This window comes from Hippichthys cyanospilos, chromosome 11 (genome assembly GCF_059441005.1).
Source record: "Hippichthys cyanospilos isolate Australia breed blue-spotted pipefish chromosome 11, RoL_Hcya_1.0, whole genome shotgun sequence".
NCBI lineage: Eukaryota > Metazoa > Chordata > Actinopteri > Syngnathiformes > Syngnathidae > Hippichthys > Hippichthys cyanospilos.
In genome coordinates this window covers 23135936-23152988 of record NC_142379.1, presented here as the reverse complement: position 1 = coordinate 23152988, position 17053 = coordinate 23135936, and the positions used below count along the sequence as shown (strand labels likewise).

At 41.5% G+C, this 17053-nt stretch overlaps 1 protein-coding gene across 12 annotated transcripts in view; it reads right to left on the bottom strand.

Annotated features, from left to right (window-relative positions):
- sptbn4b (spectrin, beta, non-erythrocytic 4b) overlaps positions 1-17053 on the bottom strand; it is a 192180-nt gene that overhangs the window by 10188 nt on the left and 164939 nt on the right. For 7 of the 12 annotated variants that reach the window (XM_088426943.1, XM_088426935.1, XM_088426941.1 and 4 more), the window contains 3 exons: positions 15553-15613; positions 13434-13690; positions 8566-8736 (listed from right to left, as the gene is read on the bottom strand). In XM_088426943.1, coding sequence (XP_088283069.1) covers positions 8566-8736; positions 13434-13690; positions 15553-15613 — 489 coding nt within the window. Of the gene's footprint in view, positions 1-1247; positions 5279-8565; positions 8737-13433; positions 13691-15552; positions 15614-17053 lie in introns of those variants that run through there. The other 5 variants (XM_088426939.1, XM_088426942.1, XM_088426940.1 and 2 more) reach the window with 4 other exon arrangements.

Here is a 17053-nt window from a genome sequence, read left to right as displayed (position 1 = left end):
CCTCTACAGTTCACCTGCATATGCACGAATACATTCATCCCCAAATATGTTCATACCTTGAACTGTTCATCCTTCAACGTGCTCAGGTCTGCAAGGGCCCGTTATAGCTGCTTGCAGCTCTAGTTAGGGCCCGAGCAGCTACCGCTGCAAGAGCCCTCTTGTTTTTCTCCAGATTATTAGGGCCCGAGCAGCTACCGCTGCGGGAGCCCTTTTGTTTTTCTCCGTATTATTATTATTATTATTTACTGTGCAGAACTTTTCCATTTTTGAGGTCCGAAACATGCATGAAAAGTCACCAAATTTTGCACAGTTGTCGGGCCTGGTGAAAAATGTGATATTTTTGTGTTTCCTAAAGCAATGCAAAAAAAATGGCTCTGCAGCGCCACCTAAGGCCAAAAAAGTGCAGTTGGTCCCGGCCTGTTTGACCTAGAGCTACTATAAACGCTACCTAAACGCTTCACCCAATTGTTTTCAAATTGGCTGTGGTGCAATATCAGACATAGGGGCACAACTGGGCAAAATTTGGTGAAGATCCGCCGACATATACGATAGGGGCGGGGCTTCAAATTATGTGTTCAATTTTTCCTTCGCCAAGAGTGACAAAAACCTTAACTCTAATGTACAAGCTTAAAAAAATCTAACACTTCATAGACACATGAAGACTTATGCATTTAACACGTTTGAATTTTTTTTTTGAAATAGCTTCTAGCGCCGCCTAGTGGTTGATAAAAATGTCTTTTTTAAAACTTTCATGTATTGTGCTCAGTCTGTTTGAGTAAAATAACTGAAAATTGGTCAGAACACCATTAAGAATATTATGGAATATTAAGGTTTTCAAATTTTACGACTTTTCGATAATGGGCATGGTCTGCACGCCACCTCAAAGTCAGATGTCTCACCAAAACGAAAAAAGTGGCTGTAATTGGCCCCAAAATGGCCTTATTAGTGGAAAATAGCCTCTCACTCCCGGCCCGTTTGACCTAGAGCTACAAAAATTTGTAGCCTTATGTAGGACCTCAAGCCCTACAAAAAAGTCAGCGTGAGCCATGTGCTCAGATGTACATAAAGAGTTATGAATTTTTGAATGTGCACTTTTGGCCCGTTTTTGCTCATTTGCAGGTCCCGAACTGCTCCTTTTTTCTCCCAAACCCTTGACCCAATGGACTTCAAATTTGCTTTGGTGTTTTATCTGCCTGGGAGGCACAATTGTTCAAATATTTGTGAAGATCCGCCATCAAATCAATCAATCAATCAATCAAATTTTATTTATATAGCCCTAAATCACCGAAGTCTCAAAGGGCTTCACAGAATGAAAAGAGGTCATACAGAGACATCTTTTCAATGTAAGGTACACAACAGCATCCCCTGTCAAAGCTCCCAGAAGGGGAAGGAAAAACTCAAAAACCCCAATTTGGGGAAAATCAGAAACCTCCAGAAGGGACCACAGGTGGGAGGAGCCCCCTTCCAGGCCCACAGGTTGAAGTGGATGCTGCATGTACCGAACACAGAAACAATATAAATTACAGAAAACATATTGTGCTATATAGTGCAGTGATGTCTTGACAGCAGGCAAAGCCATTGGGCAGGAACCATCCCGCATTCCAGCCAGGTGGACCGCAGACGGCTAGACTCCTAACCCGTGATGGTCGACCAGCGCAGGACCCAATGGAGGCGGTCAAGTCAACCCTCACCATCTAGCTAGCCCCCTCTCCCGGCCGGAAGAGGGGGGCAGGAAAAAAGAAGAAGGCTGCAGACAGGCTAATTTAACTAAATGCTTTTGAGTATAGATGTGTTTTTAGTCGGGATTTAAAGATTTCTACCGAGGTGGCTGCGCGAACTTCCATAGGTAGGGCATTCCATAGTACTGGCGCGCGAATGGAAAATGCCCTTGATCCCGCAGACTTCTTTTTAGCCCGTGGGGTCGATAGCAAACCGGCATTTTGCGATCGAAGTTGTCGGGACGGAACATAAGGTGATACTAAGTCGACGAGATAGGAAGGAGCTAAACCGTGTAAAATTTTATAAGTAATTAACAACACCTTAAAATCACATCTCACGTGTATTGGAAGCCAATGCAGGTCAGCTAGAATCGGAGTAATATGATCAAACTTTCTCGTCCTTGTCAATAGTCTCGCCGCTGCATTCTGTACACACTGCAGGCTTTTAATGTGAGACATGGGAAGGCCAGAAAACAAAATGTTGCAATAGTCTAGGCGCGACGTAACAAATGCATGAATTAATGTTTCTGCATCGCTAAGAGAAAGAATAGGGCGAATTTTAGCTATATTGCGGAGGTGAAAAAACGCCGTTCTTGTCATGTTATTAATATGTGTTCGAAAGGAGAGAGTTGAGTCAAATATCACGCCGAGATTTTTTGCAGAACTACTTTGGGAAATAATACAGTTTTCTAGGTTCAGCGTGGTATTCTTAAGCAGGTGCTGATGATGAGCAGGGCCAATAAATAACATCTCAGTTTTATTAGGGTTGAGAAGCAGAAAATTGGAAGACATCCATTGTTTAATCTCGGCGAGGCAAGCCTCCAGTTTACTGCACTTGCACGGATCCGTTATTTCTAAGGGCATATAGAGTTGGGTATCATCAGCATAGCAATGAAAACTAATAGCATGTTTACGTATAATATCGCCGAGAGGAATCATGTAGATGTTGAACAGTAAGGGGCCAAGTACTGACCCCTGCGGGACACCACATGAGACGGAGAAAGACTCAGAGATTGCGTCGCCATAAGAGACACTATGCGTCCTTCCCAGGATGTAAGATCTGAACCAAGAAAGTGCTGATCCCGAGATACCAACACATGATCTAAGACGTTCTATAAGAATATGATGATCAATAGTGTCAAATGCGGCACTAAGATCAAGCAGTAATAATATTGATGAGATGTTGGAATCCGAGGCTAAGAGAAGATCATTCGTCACTTTTACTAGGGCTGTCTCAGTTGAGTGGTTGGCCCTAAAACCTGACTGAAGGAGTTCAAATCTATTGTTGTCTATCATAAAATCACTAAGCTGTTGTGTTACAACTTTCTCGAGAATTTTGGCGATAAACGGAAGGTGTGACACTGGCCTATAGTTAGCGAGATCTTCAGGATCTAGGTGTGGTTTCTTAAGTAATGGTTGAATGACGGCCGTCTTAAAAGCTTCAGGTACAATGCCAGAGGAGAGTGACAGGTTGATAATATTCAAGACAGACGACCCCAAGATCGGGAACAACTCTTTGACGAGTTTGCCTGGAAGCGGGTCGAGCATGCAGGACGTCGGCTTTGCTGCATTAACCAGTTGTGTAAGACACTCCAGGGATACTAAATCAAACTGGGACAGGGTAGCCAGACTTTCATGAACCTGATTGTCCGAACTAGCATCAACAATCACAGTTGAGGTGGTGAGCGGCGCTGCCTTTTTTATTTCTTCCCTTATTAGCTGAATCCGCTGAGTAAAGGATTGCATGAAATCGTGTGCTGAATGGAGGGAATTTTGATTAACCTGCTGCTGCTGTGTTAGCTGCGCTACCGTCTCAAATAAATACTTTGGGTTGTTTTTATTAAGACTAATCATTTTGGAAAAGTGATTAGTTTTTGCTAGCCTAAGAGCCTCTTTATATTTCAGCAAGCTATCGCACCAGGCCTGACGGAAAACCTCAAGTTTAGTTGTTCGCCATTTACGCTCAAGTTGTCTACTTAACAGTTTACACGTACGCGTTTCCTCCGTAAACCACGGAGTGCGCCGCTTCGGACGAGTTTTAAGTTTCAGCGGCGCAATAGAGTTTAGGGAATTTAGGAGAACCGAATTAAAATCATTCGCGAGCTTATCGACTGAGCCAGTGAAGGACGGAAAGGCAGCTGTTGCGGAAGGCAGTAATTCAGAAAGTGCAGCAGTCGTTGAAGAATTAATATCACGGCTCTTAAAGCCTTGGTTGTGGACAACAAGACCACACTGAGCTAGGACTTCAAATGTTATAAGATAATGATCAGACATAACGTTAGTATGTGGCAGAATTATGACGTTTGAGGCAGTTAGGCCACGGGTTAGCACTAAGTCTAAGATATTACCATTCCGGTGTGTTGCTGCTTTTATTATTTGTGTAAAACCAAATGCATCGATTATTGTTTGAAAAGCTACAGTAAGTGGCTCTGATGGGGAGTTCATATGAATATTGAAGTCACCCATAATCAATATATTATCTGTGTGAGTTATTAAGTCAGCCATAAGTTCAGGGAATTCATCTAAGAATCCAGAGTATGGGCCAGGAGGACGGTAAATAACTACCACATAAAATGGTGGTGAGGAGCTCGATCGCATAACGAGAGCCTCAAATGTCTTGAAAGTGTGACTCGTGCTCGTGCTAAGCCTAAGATCAGATTCCGAAATTAGGGCGACACCCCCCCCTTTTTTACAAGGACGGGCAACATGTGAGCCCACAAAGTTTGCGGGTGAGGCCTCATTTAATGGTAAGAATTCATTTGGTTTTAGCCAGGTTTCGCAGAGACCAAGCACGTTAAGATTTTGATCTGTAATAAGATCATTTACAAGAAGGGCTTTTGAAGCGAGTGACCTAATATTTATGAAGCCGAATTTAAACTGGGACATTTTTCCCGGACTATTCTGAGTCCTCGTGTTGGTAGTACTAATACCAACAAGATTTTTATGGCTGGGGCTTGCTCTATATTTTGAGTAATTAAAACCTCGTCGCGATGTTAGTAAAGTAGGAATTCGATTGTCGACGACTACAGCGCGCATATTGATATTAATATTTCGCCTAGGCACTTTGTCACTAGTCTTACTGATTAAAGAGGCAGGGCTGTTTTCCTTAATCAACACCACCTCAGCAGAAATCTTATCATTGGGGCATTCAGCATTAGGTATTGAAACAGTGTGTGGATTGCAGTGACCTAGACTAAGTATGCTATGTGTGTTGTAACAGTCCAGCCTAGTGCCGGTTAACTCTAGCCTTAACGACTCCACACCCGTTCTAGCAGGCTCGCTACTCGCCTGCGACCCGACATGCTCTAATGTGGGAAGTCATGGAAGGCTCAAACAGTAATCTATGTTTCTAGAAAGAGTGACAGCGCCTTTCCAGTTAGGGTGAAGGCCATCTGTCCTCAGCAGGTCGGGCCGGCCCCATCAAATATGTTGGGGGCGGGGCTTCATTATGCCTTTGATGTTTACTTTGCCACATGTGACACAAACCTTTATAACTCAGCTGTACAAGCTTGGAAAAATCTGAAACTTCACAGACACATGAAGACTCAAGCCCTGAACACCTGTAATCAGCAAAAATTGCCCAGATTATCTTTAAAACGGCAGCCACTTTCCGACCCGGTTGACCTAGAGCTATGAAATTTTTGATGCATATGTAGGACCTCAAGACCTACAAAAACATTATAGAGCGCCATGTGTTAGTATGTACAGAACGAGAGTTATCAACTGTTGAATGTAGCATTTGGCCTGATTTTGTACATTTTTCGGTACCAAAAACCTTGACCCAATTAACTTCACATTTGGCGTGCCCCATTATCTGACTTAGGGGCACATTTGGACAAAATTTCTTGAAGATCGGCTTACATATATGATAGGGGCGGGGCTTCAAAACACGTGTTTCAAATTTCCTTTGCCACCAGTGACAAAAACCTTAATATTTTAATTTTGCACTGTGCTAATCCTGTTTGAGCATTTCAACAGAAAATTGGCCCAAATAGCGTTGAGGCAAGGAATATGAAGGTTCTCCAATTTTTCGCCAATGGGCGCTGCCAGTACGTCGTCTCAAACTCCGATGTCTCGCCAATCCAAAAAAGTTTCTGTAATTGGACCCAGATGGTCTTATCTTTTGTACATTTCATAGAGTTGATGGGAGTCCAATGTAAAACACACCTTACAACCAGTATTTTGTCGTACTGCAAGCGCCACCTAGTGGGAGCAAAAAATGTCATTATAGTCGAAGGATTGCAGCCAAACCCAGTTGGTTCGCCTTACAGCTACCAAAATTTGTAGGCATTTGCAGGACCCTAAGACCTAAAAAAACAAAACAAACAAAGACAGCATACGCTAGGATGTACAGAAAAAGAGTTATGGATTTTTGAATTTGCAATTTTAATGCATTTATGGCCATTTGTAAGTCTTCCACTGCTGCCGCATTCTCTTATACTGTTGGCCCCATCAACTTTCAATTTGGCCTAGACCATTATCAGACTTAGTGGCACAACTAGTCCAAAAATAGTCACAATCCCATGAAATATATGATGGAGGTGGGCTTTCAAAACATGGTCAATGTTTCCTTCGCCAACAGTGACAAAAACCTTGATAACTCAGCTGATCAGGCTTTAAAATATCTGAAAATTAACAGCATCATTCAGACTCATGGTCTAAATTTTCTACATGACACATTTCCAAATTACTAATAGCGACACCAGGTGGCAGACAAAAAAGTTAATATTTACAATTTCATGTACTGTGCTATGCTGGTTTCAGTAACTTCACTGAAAATTAGTCAGTAGAATATTGAGATATAGGGAACATTATGAATCTCAAGATTTATGACTTCAAATCTGTGCGTGGCCTTTACACCCCCTCAAAGTCCGATGTCTGGCCGGACCGGTGAAACTTAATGTAATTGGACCAAGATGATCTTCTCTTAATTTCATTTCATGGGAGTAGAATGCTAAACACACTTTTTTTCCTCATAGTGTGGGCGCCACCTGGTGGCAGCAAAAACTTACATTTTCATTTATATGTACCTTGCCTGTCAAAGTTATATCACTGAAGTTTTTTTCGGACAGGCCTTCAGACAACTTAATTTGTTCCACCAAAGATTATGATAATTAGATAATGGCCATGGCCTATACAGCAGTGCTCATTACGACAATTTATCGTAATAGTAAATGCGAATGTAGTTTGACCCAGATGATCTCATCTTGTCACGACTTCAAACGTTGAATGAAAGTCATTTCCTACGACATGAACAAACATATATTCCATCGTAGTGCTAGAATCACTTTGTGGCAGGAAATAATATATTACAGATTTTGCGATTCCAATTACTTAGTTGAGCTGGTTGAACAAATGCTAATGAAAATTTGACTTTTTCTAAAACATTGACTTATACTGTTCGCCTGCATATGCACAAATACATTCATACTTATATATGTTCATACGTCAACTGTTCATACTTCAACGTGCGCAGGTCTGTGAGGGCCCGTTTTAGCTGCTTGCAGCTCTAGTTTTTTCTTTGTTACTTTGTAGAGTCGATCCAGCAGCATTCCTCAGATGAGACCCTGTCCTCCCTTCATTTGGCTTCCTGCATTTTGTTGGTTACCTTCTTTCGATGAACACACTGCTTTGTCGCTTATTGTTGGTACTTTGACCTAGTGACTGTGGCTATTTGTTTGTATTTTGCATTCTTGTCTGATATTCCCCATTGTCTTTTGGTTAAAATATATTATAATTCTTTATATCTGTACAGTTCAGCCTGTTTTGGGGTTCTTCATTTCATAGTCACTTTTATTATTATCTAACAGCCGAGGACCCGACTAATCGAATCTTCATTTAAAAAAAATAAAATAAAATTCGAAAGATTGCACAGTCTAATGAACCTAGTTGAACCTACTGAAAACCAACATAGTGATGCATTGTTTATGCTGTACGCAAAAACTGTGCAATCCACAATTTCAATGTTAATATTCCAATTCAAGATCAGTTGGCTAGGTCAGAGAGATATGTTTCAAAAATAGATGGTTTCAGTGGGGCTAACATTTGTACTTGCTAACATGAGTTTTGTCTGCTTCGTTTTGGTACACATTGACCAGAACTATTTATAGACTATTGTTAATAGCAATTGTACAGTGAAAATTAGCATTAGTTTACCTTGTCATTATTGCTAGTTGCGACAAGGTTCTTGCTGACGGTTTTCAAATGCTGGTGAATCCACTGTGGAACAACTCCTAACGAATCTTCTAACATCTTGATCTCAAAGTGTCATCCCTCAGCAAGAGACAGCAATCCTTCACATGTTTTGTTTGCGCTAACTTCACGTTACTATGGCCCCGCTCTAAATGTTGTCAAACTACTAGTCTTATTTCACGGTGGACAGCTCTTCAGGTGTCGTGCACGAACTATATTTTTCTTGTCTTTATCGCTTATGAACTGAAAGTAATGGTCGTATGTCCATCTTTATCTCTTATGAACTGAAAGTAATGGGCGTATGTCCATCTTGTACATATTGTCATTAGTCAATCTAATGTTTCATCTCAATTGTAGTAGATCAGCAAGCAATTTTGCCTTGGACTTTTCCCCTCTGATCTTGCCGTCTTTTTGGTAAATTTGGGAAAAACACCCCTTTCAGGCTAAAAATGCATTGTAATGCATTACTTCACTCTCATTTGAAACAAGTACAATATTACTATTTTTTGTGGGTAATACATTACATTACAGTGAAAACAACATTGCATTACAGTAGTTACATTACTTATGTAATGCATTATTCACTTTTCTAAGTAAAAAGATTGTTGACCCCTTGGTTATAATAAAGAATGTGGGGATAAGAATGAGCTCTTACTTCAGCGTGAAAACATTCTTTTTCTTCTTATATCCGTCAGTGACATCACAATGGCAGTGTGCGAGGTTGAGCATCGGCTCATCGTTGTACGTCATGGTGGTGTTCTTGGCATCCTTGTAGAAACCCAGCTCACCCTTGTTCAGTATGCAGTACAGGTTCACCCAAGACCTGCTGAGGCAAGAAGGTTGAGGAGTTGTGTTGAGGCAAAAGAGTGGTAACAGAGGAGAAATGCGTGCGTGTGCGTGTGTGGGGGGGAGGGGAGGGGCGGTAAGCTAACACCACATATTACAGATTTTACGTGTAGGTGGGAAAGATGGGCCAACACCAACATAGGTAAAGAGGGAGCACATGCAGGCTGGAGGGGGCAAGATGGTGGAGAGGGTATAATGGGTGAATACAGGATGACACAATGATGTCATTGTGGTGCAATAACACCAAAAGTGATGGAAGAAAAATATTATGTTCCGTAGTATTTGAGACGTTGAAACATGCTGTTTAAGAAACAAAAATGTAATTTTCATTTTTCTTTTTTTTTTTTTAATCATGTCCTTAAGATGGCATCCTTCTGTATGAATGAATCCTGAAAATCTGGTGTTGACATTCCTCACTGATTGCTGCAAGATCTCAGCTGGGAAACTGTAAATTTCATCCAGAGTTCCCTGTTTTCACTCATTGAGAGATGTTGGTCGAGTTGTTTAAACTTTACTCTCGATATAGCCTCACGGAAAAGAAACTCAAACGAACAAATTTGGTGGGCTATGGGACTAGGGAATATTACCAAATCTTCAGATCACAGAGTTACTGAGCAATTCTCGTACAGGATACATTGATTTCCATGCAGTGTGTGATGTTGCTCCATTTTGTTGAAGCCAGGTTTCTTTAATGGACAAAATGTTTCATTTCTAAAGCACATTTTAAAAGACCATGGTCAACCGAAGTGCTGTACAATAAACTAACTGCAAATAAAAACATAAAACACAAAACAAGTGAACAAGAAGAAACAATTATAAAACAGCGGTGCAATGGTGATGTCAATTGTCAAATGGTATTAAAAGCGAGCGAGAAAAAGTGGGGCAGCTCGGTGGTGCAGTGGTTAGCACCTCCGCTTCACAGTTCAGATCCACCTTGCTCCAGCTGTGGAGTTTGCATGTTCTCCCATGCCTGTGTGGGTTCTCTCCGAGCACTTCGGCTTCCTCCCACCCTCAAAAAACATGCATGGCAGGTGTATTGGTCATACTAAATTGTCCTTAGCTGTGATTGGGTGCATGAATGGTTGTTACCGGCAAGCCAGCTGCCCCATATATAATCGAATATTATATATAATTATACATCCATAGAAAATTGATAGATAGATAGATGGATGGATGGATGAAGATTATTTTTTGTTTTCGATTCAAAAGCATGAATGGATCTATGAATCTGAGAGACAGGGGCAAACTACTCTAAAGCTTTGGGGGGGCTGCTGCAAAGGCTCGGTCACCATGAGTCTTTAACTTGGTTTAATTTAGACGGAGCCAGCAGCAGCTGGTCAGGTTTGACCGTGCAGGAACTTGGCTAAGTAAAGAGTGGGGTGGCAGGCAATTGAGTGCTTTTTGTATTCTAAAGGGAATGGGTAACCAGTGGAGAGAGGCTAACATTGGAGTGATGAGCACATATATCTTGGTATGAGTGAGGAGACGAGCGGCTGCATATTAGACCAGCTGTAGCCATCTAACCTAGGGACTGCTCAAGGCCAATGAGCAGGGAAATAGAGTAATCTAGCCTTGATGAAAGGAAGTAGTGTATTGAATGCTCAAAGTCTGCCCTTGAAAGATAGACCTTGACATGACATGGCCGAATATAACCTCTGTCTTGCTTCCTTTAAGGTTCAGGTAATTGGCCTCCATCCAGGCCACACAGCAGTCAAGCAAGGACTGTGTCAAGCCCTGACCGGAGTTTCTTAAGGGCAGATAGATTTGGACATCATCCGCAAAACAGTGGGAGGAAATGTTGTGCTTGGAGGAAATAGAGTCAAGCTTTAGGATGTACAGGAGGAAAAATGGGTCTGAAAAAATAACCTTGGGGAACTTTACAAGTAAGAAGGGCTACAGAGAAGGAGAAAGTCCCTGTTAACTGAAAATGATCTGTCAACCAGTTAATACTTGAACCAAATAAAAGCAGCACCTGTGATGTCATCATGGTTTTCAAGCCTTGCTCGCAGAATGGCATAATGTCTAATCATTAGACATCGATTAGTGACACCAAAATATGATGGCTTTTGAGCACAAAAAAGTATTTTCAGCGAGCAAAGAGAGATTTCGAGCAAACATCTGTGAGATCACGGAGGACCAGAACAGTAGACCTGCCAGCGTCAGCAATAAATAAAAATAATTAAGACCTCTGACGAGAGCTGTTTCAGTACTATGACTTGATCTGAAGCCAGACTGAAATGTATCAGGCATGCCAGATTCGGAGAAAAAAAAAGTCTACAACTTGATATAGGCAACTTTCAGAAGAAACATATGGACAACAATAGAGGTGCGGAAAACGGTCCACTTGGTCTCAATGTCGGCACGTGGGAACAATTCTGCCAGACGTGGGAATTGAAACTCCTTTTGACAGGGAACCTCCCTGTTCCCAGCAGACCCTCACAATACGTTTGGGTCTGCCAGGTCCAACTGCCATTCTCCCCACCATCAGAGCCGACACACCACTAGTTGACAGTTCTACCCTTCTCTTCACCCAGGTGTCCAAAATATGCAGCCGCAAATCCAATGAACAAAATCCAACAATCGACCAAATCAATGATCAAACTGTGGCCAAGGGGGACGAGCACAGAAGTCCAATAACAAAACACCGCTCGCGTGTCAGATCAGAATGACCATTCCTCCCGATCATGCCCTTTCAGGTCTCACTGTCATTGCCCATGTGAGCATTGAAGTCACCCAGTAGAACGAGGGAGTCCCCAGAGCGAGGACTCCAAAAATGGTGGGTAATTGAAGCTGCTGTTTGATGCGTGAACAAAAACAACAGTTACAGTAGGACCGGACCCCCCCACCCGTAAGCAGAGGTAGGCTACCCTCTAGTCCACTGGGGTGAATCCCAATGTACAGGCGCTGGACCGGGGCACAATCAGTATGGCCACACCTGCTCTGTATCTCTCACCTAGGCAACTCCAGAGAGGAAGAGCGTTCTAACCCCCATCATGAGGAATGGTCCCAGACTACTACACGACTACTGTATATCTTGTCAGAACCTTCCCACCTCACACACCCTCTCAGGGTCCTTCTCTGCCAGAAAGGTGATATTGAATGTACCAATAGTTAACTTCTGCGTTCGCCGCCCAGCTCACATTGCACCTGACCCCTATGACCTCTTTTCACGTGCGGTGACCCACAATATTCTTTCAGACTGAGGCTGGGACCCATGGATGCAGACCGGGCGAACAGGCGCTCGCCATTGAACCCCACCTCCAGGCCTGGCTCCAGAGTGGGGCCCCTGTGACTCACGTCTGAGCAAGGGAAACCGTATCCAAACTTTTTACTCTTCATAAGGGCTATGTGAGCCATGCTTAGTATGTTCCCTCACCTGGGACCTGTTTGCCATGGGTGACACTAGCAGGGGCTTAAAGCCCCAGACAACTTAGTGTATAGGATCATTGGGACACACAAACAGTGACAGATCAGGGAGGGATAACATTTCATCACTGTTTTTTTTAAATGGCAGGTTTTAAGGTATCAGTTACTGTGAACAAAATATTTTTCCTACATCATTCTTGGTTTTATTGGATTGTTAAAAATTTTCATTTTTTTTGTGTCACACTTTATGAATAGGACTTACCTTAGAGGCGATCAGGGGAAGGTAGCCAGCAGCAGCAATGATTGAAACAAACAGAAAGACAGTTTGATTGAATTTAAGCAGGCCTGGGTGAACATACATTTTTTTAGATTCGTGATTTTTTTTTTTTGTAACAACTTTAAAAATAATAAAAATATTTTCCTCCCGTTGCGACTGTGCATGCCCTCATGAGCTTTTGTAGTTTCCTGCTTCCTGTTGTTTACTTCATGCATGAATCATTCCTTGGCAAAAATGTATATAAAAAAAAATAACATAAAAAAACGGGGGCGCGATGAGCACACACCTCAGATTTTGAATACAATCTTATATAACAGAATACAAGGGAATGCCATTGTCATTGTCCCAAGTACATATGACATAAAACAAAACTGGCAGCACCTTGTCCAAATAGTTTTATTTGTTTTATTTGTACCCTAAGCCAGTGGTCCCCAACCCCCGGTCCGTGGACCGGTACCGGTCCGTGGATCAACTGGTACCGGGCCGAGTGGGCTGCACCCGAAATAATGTTTTGGAGATGATTTAGTTTAATGGAGTTCGCGTGACTGGGCGCGAAGGCACGTCGGGCGATGCGATGGAAGCGAATGGAGCGACGCAAATGGCCGCGTGCGGTCACAAGAAGCGGAATTTCGCCTTTTGCGTGACGTAATAGGAAGTAGTAGGAAAGTAGTAAGGAAAGAAAAAGATAAGTCTTCGGCCCTGCACCATTTAAGTCTGGAAAAAAATCCCTGCTCATGCATCAAAAAAAAAAAAAAAAACAACATATATCACACAAATATGTGTATGGCTGGGGGAGGGGTGGTGCAGGAAGGAGGGCCATGTTGCGACTGGCTGGAAGCAGCTAGTAAGACCAAAATGTGTCTTTTGTCAATATGTATTCCAACTGAAGAGAATTTAAAGATAATGTTTCAGCCAACTGAAAGGATTCCTTAAAAACTTTACCAACTTGTAGGGAAACTGGGGGGAGCTTTTGTTTCACTGGAAAGGTTTGGTGCAGACATGTCCTGCAGGGAATCAAGACACAGAGGTCCCACCTGTTGGTGCTCTTCTTCAGGATTTCAATGTCCAGCTTGCGGAAGAGGAAGCCCTCATGGTGGGCACTCAGTGCAGGTGGCTGAGGGCCCGTGAGGCCACTCTGGGCTGGAGCTGAGCGGGATCGTCGTGTGGTCTCTTCTGACTCTTTGAGACGTGGCCGGCGCCGTGGATTGGGTCTGTCCCGGGCTCGAGGCCTGTCAGGGCGGGGAGACTTCTCCAGTAGTCCGTTTAGAAGGCAGGAAACTTCACCTCGGACCTGGAGGGAATAGAACTTACCAAGATTATCGATTACGTAGGTGTGTTCAGAATCATATCCCCTTCCCTACTCTGTTCATAATCACCTATTAATACCTTTAGCTTGACAGCAAGAATAAATAAACACGTTTACAACACATCAGTATGGCAAATAAAAATTGATAAATGAAATCATGTTTTAGGCCAGTGCTTGTCAATTCCCGTATTTTTCGGACTATAAGCCGCGGCTTTTTCCTCCTGATTTGAGCCCTGAGGCTTATAGTCCAGTGCGGCTTATCTGTGTTTTTGGGAGTTTTTTTGTCGTTTTTTATTTTTTGCTAGCCACCAGCAAGCAAATGTGTGAATCTGTTTGAGGTGTCAGTTTATGGAATAACTATGAAATAGAACTGAAAAGATGTGAATCAATTTGTTGTGTTCAAAAAGAGTTTAAAAATATATTATTTAAAAAAAATAAGATTATATAAGATTATTATTTTATGTATTTTTGATTGTATGTATAAATTATATGTAATGTGTTTTTATGTTCATTAAAAAAACGTATCAAAGGTAGACAAAAAATTATAGCTATTTAGGTGTTAATTTCAATTTTGAACTGCTATTTCACTAACAGTATTTTGTTACTATTGAAAATATCCATCCATCCATTTTCTATAAATATGTTGGGACTAAACATGCAGGCGTGTTCAGTCTGTTAAAGAGAGGATGTTGGCAGAAAATTACAAAAAAAAATTAAATAACTAAAAAAAAACTTCATATACCATCTTTTTGCATAAAGATCTGATGTTATTACCTGCGGCTTACAGCCAAGTGCGGCTTATCCATGACAAAAAAAATGCTCATATTTTGCTGCTGCGGCTTATATAAAGGGGCAGGTTATAGTCCGGAAATACGGTATTTTTTTGCAAAGCCCTCTCCAAGGAAAGAGAAAACATTTTGCGCTGCTCCCCTCGCCCCCCTTTCACTAACTGAGGTAACTAAGTTAGATTGTTATCTGTGATGATTGTTTAAGTATCTCAAATTGTATCCTTAGCATTAACAAAAGAAAAAAAGCAAATGTTAACTTCCTAAAAGGGTTAATCCAGGTATTAACTTTTTCCACTGGGAAAAAAAAAAAACGTTTTTTTTTCAAGTGCCTCAAATAAAAAAAATGTCAACCTTATTCAAACTACAACATTTTTGACCAACTGATCCATTTGACGCTGAATTTTTAAAAAAATAAGATTAACTGTAAATGGACCGGGAACATTAACACCAATACTTAAATATTTTAACCTGAAAAAGGTATGAAACACTGTGCTTATTTTTTTTTTTTTATATCACATCAATCATTATTTTGATTTAGGAAAATATGTTGACGGCAATTGAACTCTAGCAAATTTTGACAATGAGCACACCATAAATTACACTTCATCCATTACACAAATTTTGCAGCCACTATCGTAGGTGTGTTGTATCTGGAAGGGCATCAGGCATTAAACTCGTGCCGAACACATCACACATGTTGCTCACTTTAACTCCCGTGACTGACAGGGACCAGGCCATTTTTTAAAATATTTGTTGTATTACACTTTTGCGCCACAACATATCTTGTGCCATAAATAAAAAAATAGTACAGATGACAGATTTGTTTTCAGTCTATTATGGGATATATTGCTTTTAAAGCTACTCATCAAGATTCATTGTAACATCCTGGGCAGAATATATAGTAGATGATAACGAACACTGATTATATATTTAAACAGCATTTTAATCTGATAAACTCACTATACACGGCATAAAATTAGGGACATGGAGTGACTCCAAACACCAATTGTGACTTTTTTGGAAAACACTGTGTTTTAAGGAAGTTCATAAATGTCCAACCAGTGCTGGTTCTCTCATCTGAAGTTGCTCCACTATTTCTGCCATGGTGGTTCTTCTCTCTCTGTGTGGGAAGAAAAGCAATGAATACAAGTGTAAATACAATTATTGGCCAAACACGAACGTTCACAGAACACTTCCGCTGGCTACAAGCACAATTCTTTTAATGTTATAAAATGATTATGATAGATTGGATGTAGGTAACACTAACGATTGAAATTAGCCCCTTTCACATCAAAACAGTCCATGAACTATGAGTTCCTGGTCGCGGGGCTCCGGGTCAGAAGTTCCTGCTCTTCGGCCCATTCATTTGCGTTCAAACTGAGAGACAGCGCAAAGGGTAGCTTATTGAAACACACACATACACACACACACGCACACACGCACAGACACTTGTCCTCAAAATTACTCATACCCTACCTTTTCATGGACCTTTTCATTTATACACATTTCTTCATGAGTTGTATGTGACAAACAAGTAAAAGAATCAAAACAACAAACAATTGAAGAAATACAAAATTTAACAGGTATTTTATTGATTGAAAACCAAAAAATGCTATGTTCAGAATTATTCTTACCCTAGTCCAATGTCTTAATAATCAAATACCATAGTTTTTGGCCCATTGTTCACAGGCAAAGGCATCAAGATGGGTCAAGTTGGCGGGTTTTCGTGCTACATTTGTCATCTTCAAATTTCACCTCAATTTTTGATTGGATTCAATTAATTACTCTGACTTGACCATTTTAAGACATTCACATCATTGTCCTTGTCCATTTTTTCCCTACTTGGCAGTTTGTTTCAGATAATTGTCCTTCTGGACCATCCGGTTGTGGCTGAGCTGGAGTTTCTCAGCAGACTCCTTCAGGTTTTTGTGAAGGATTCCTTCCTTCATACCTCCTTCCTTTATAATTTCCTCAACCTTGATAAGATTCCCTGCGCTACTGGAGGAGAAGCATTCCCATAAAACTGTGCTGTCACTACCTTGCCTGATAGTAGGGATGGTGTTTTTTGGCTCATAAGCATTTCATTTTTTTCTCCAGACTTACTAAGGATTCATAGGCTCAAATAACTCTAGGTTTGTCTCATCGGACCACAGGATAGTTGACCACCATCAAGAGTCATGGTGGAGGTGAACTATGGCAAAAGCCAGGCAAGCCTCACCATGTTTTTTCTTGAGTAGGGTTGTCTTCCTAGGCCTCTCAATGCTAGACCTCGTGACAGTCGTCCCTGCCTGGTCAAGTGTTTCTATTAGAGCCTTAGTTGGGGTCTAAGAGTTGATGTGAAGCTCTCAGCATACTTTCCAAGTAAGTTTGAGTGACACCCTAAAATTCTTGCCATTCCCACCGAGGTTTTTAACAGTGTTGAACCCAGTGAGTGACACCCTAAAATTCTTGCCATTCCCACCGAGGTTTTTAACAGTGTTGAACCCAGTGGCGTTCCGTGCGTTTCACACTTAGACCTTCAAGTGATTCGACCCCTTATACGCACAGATACGCATTACTG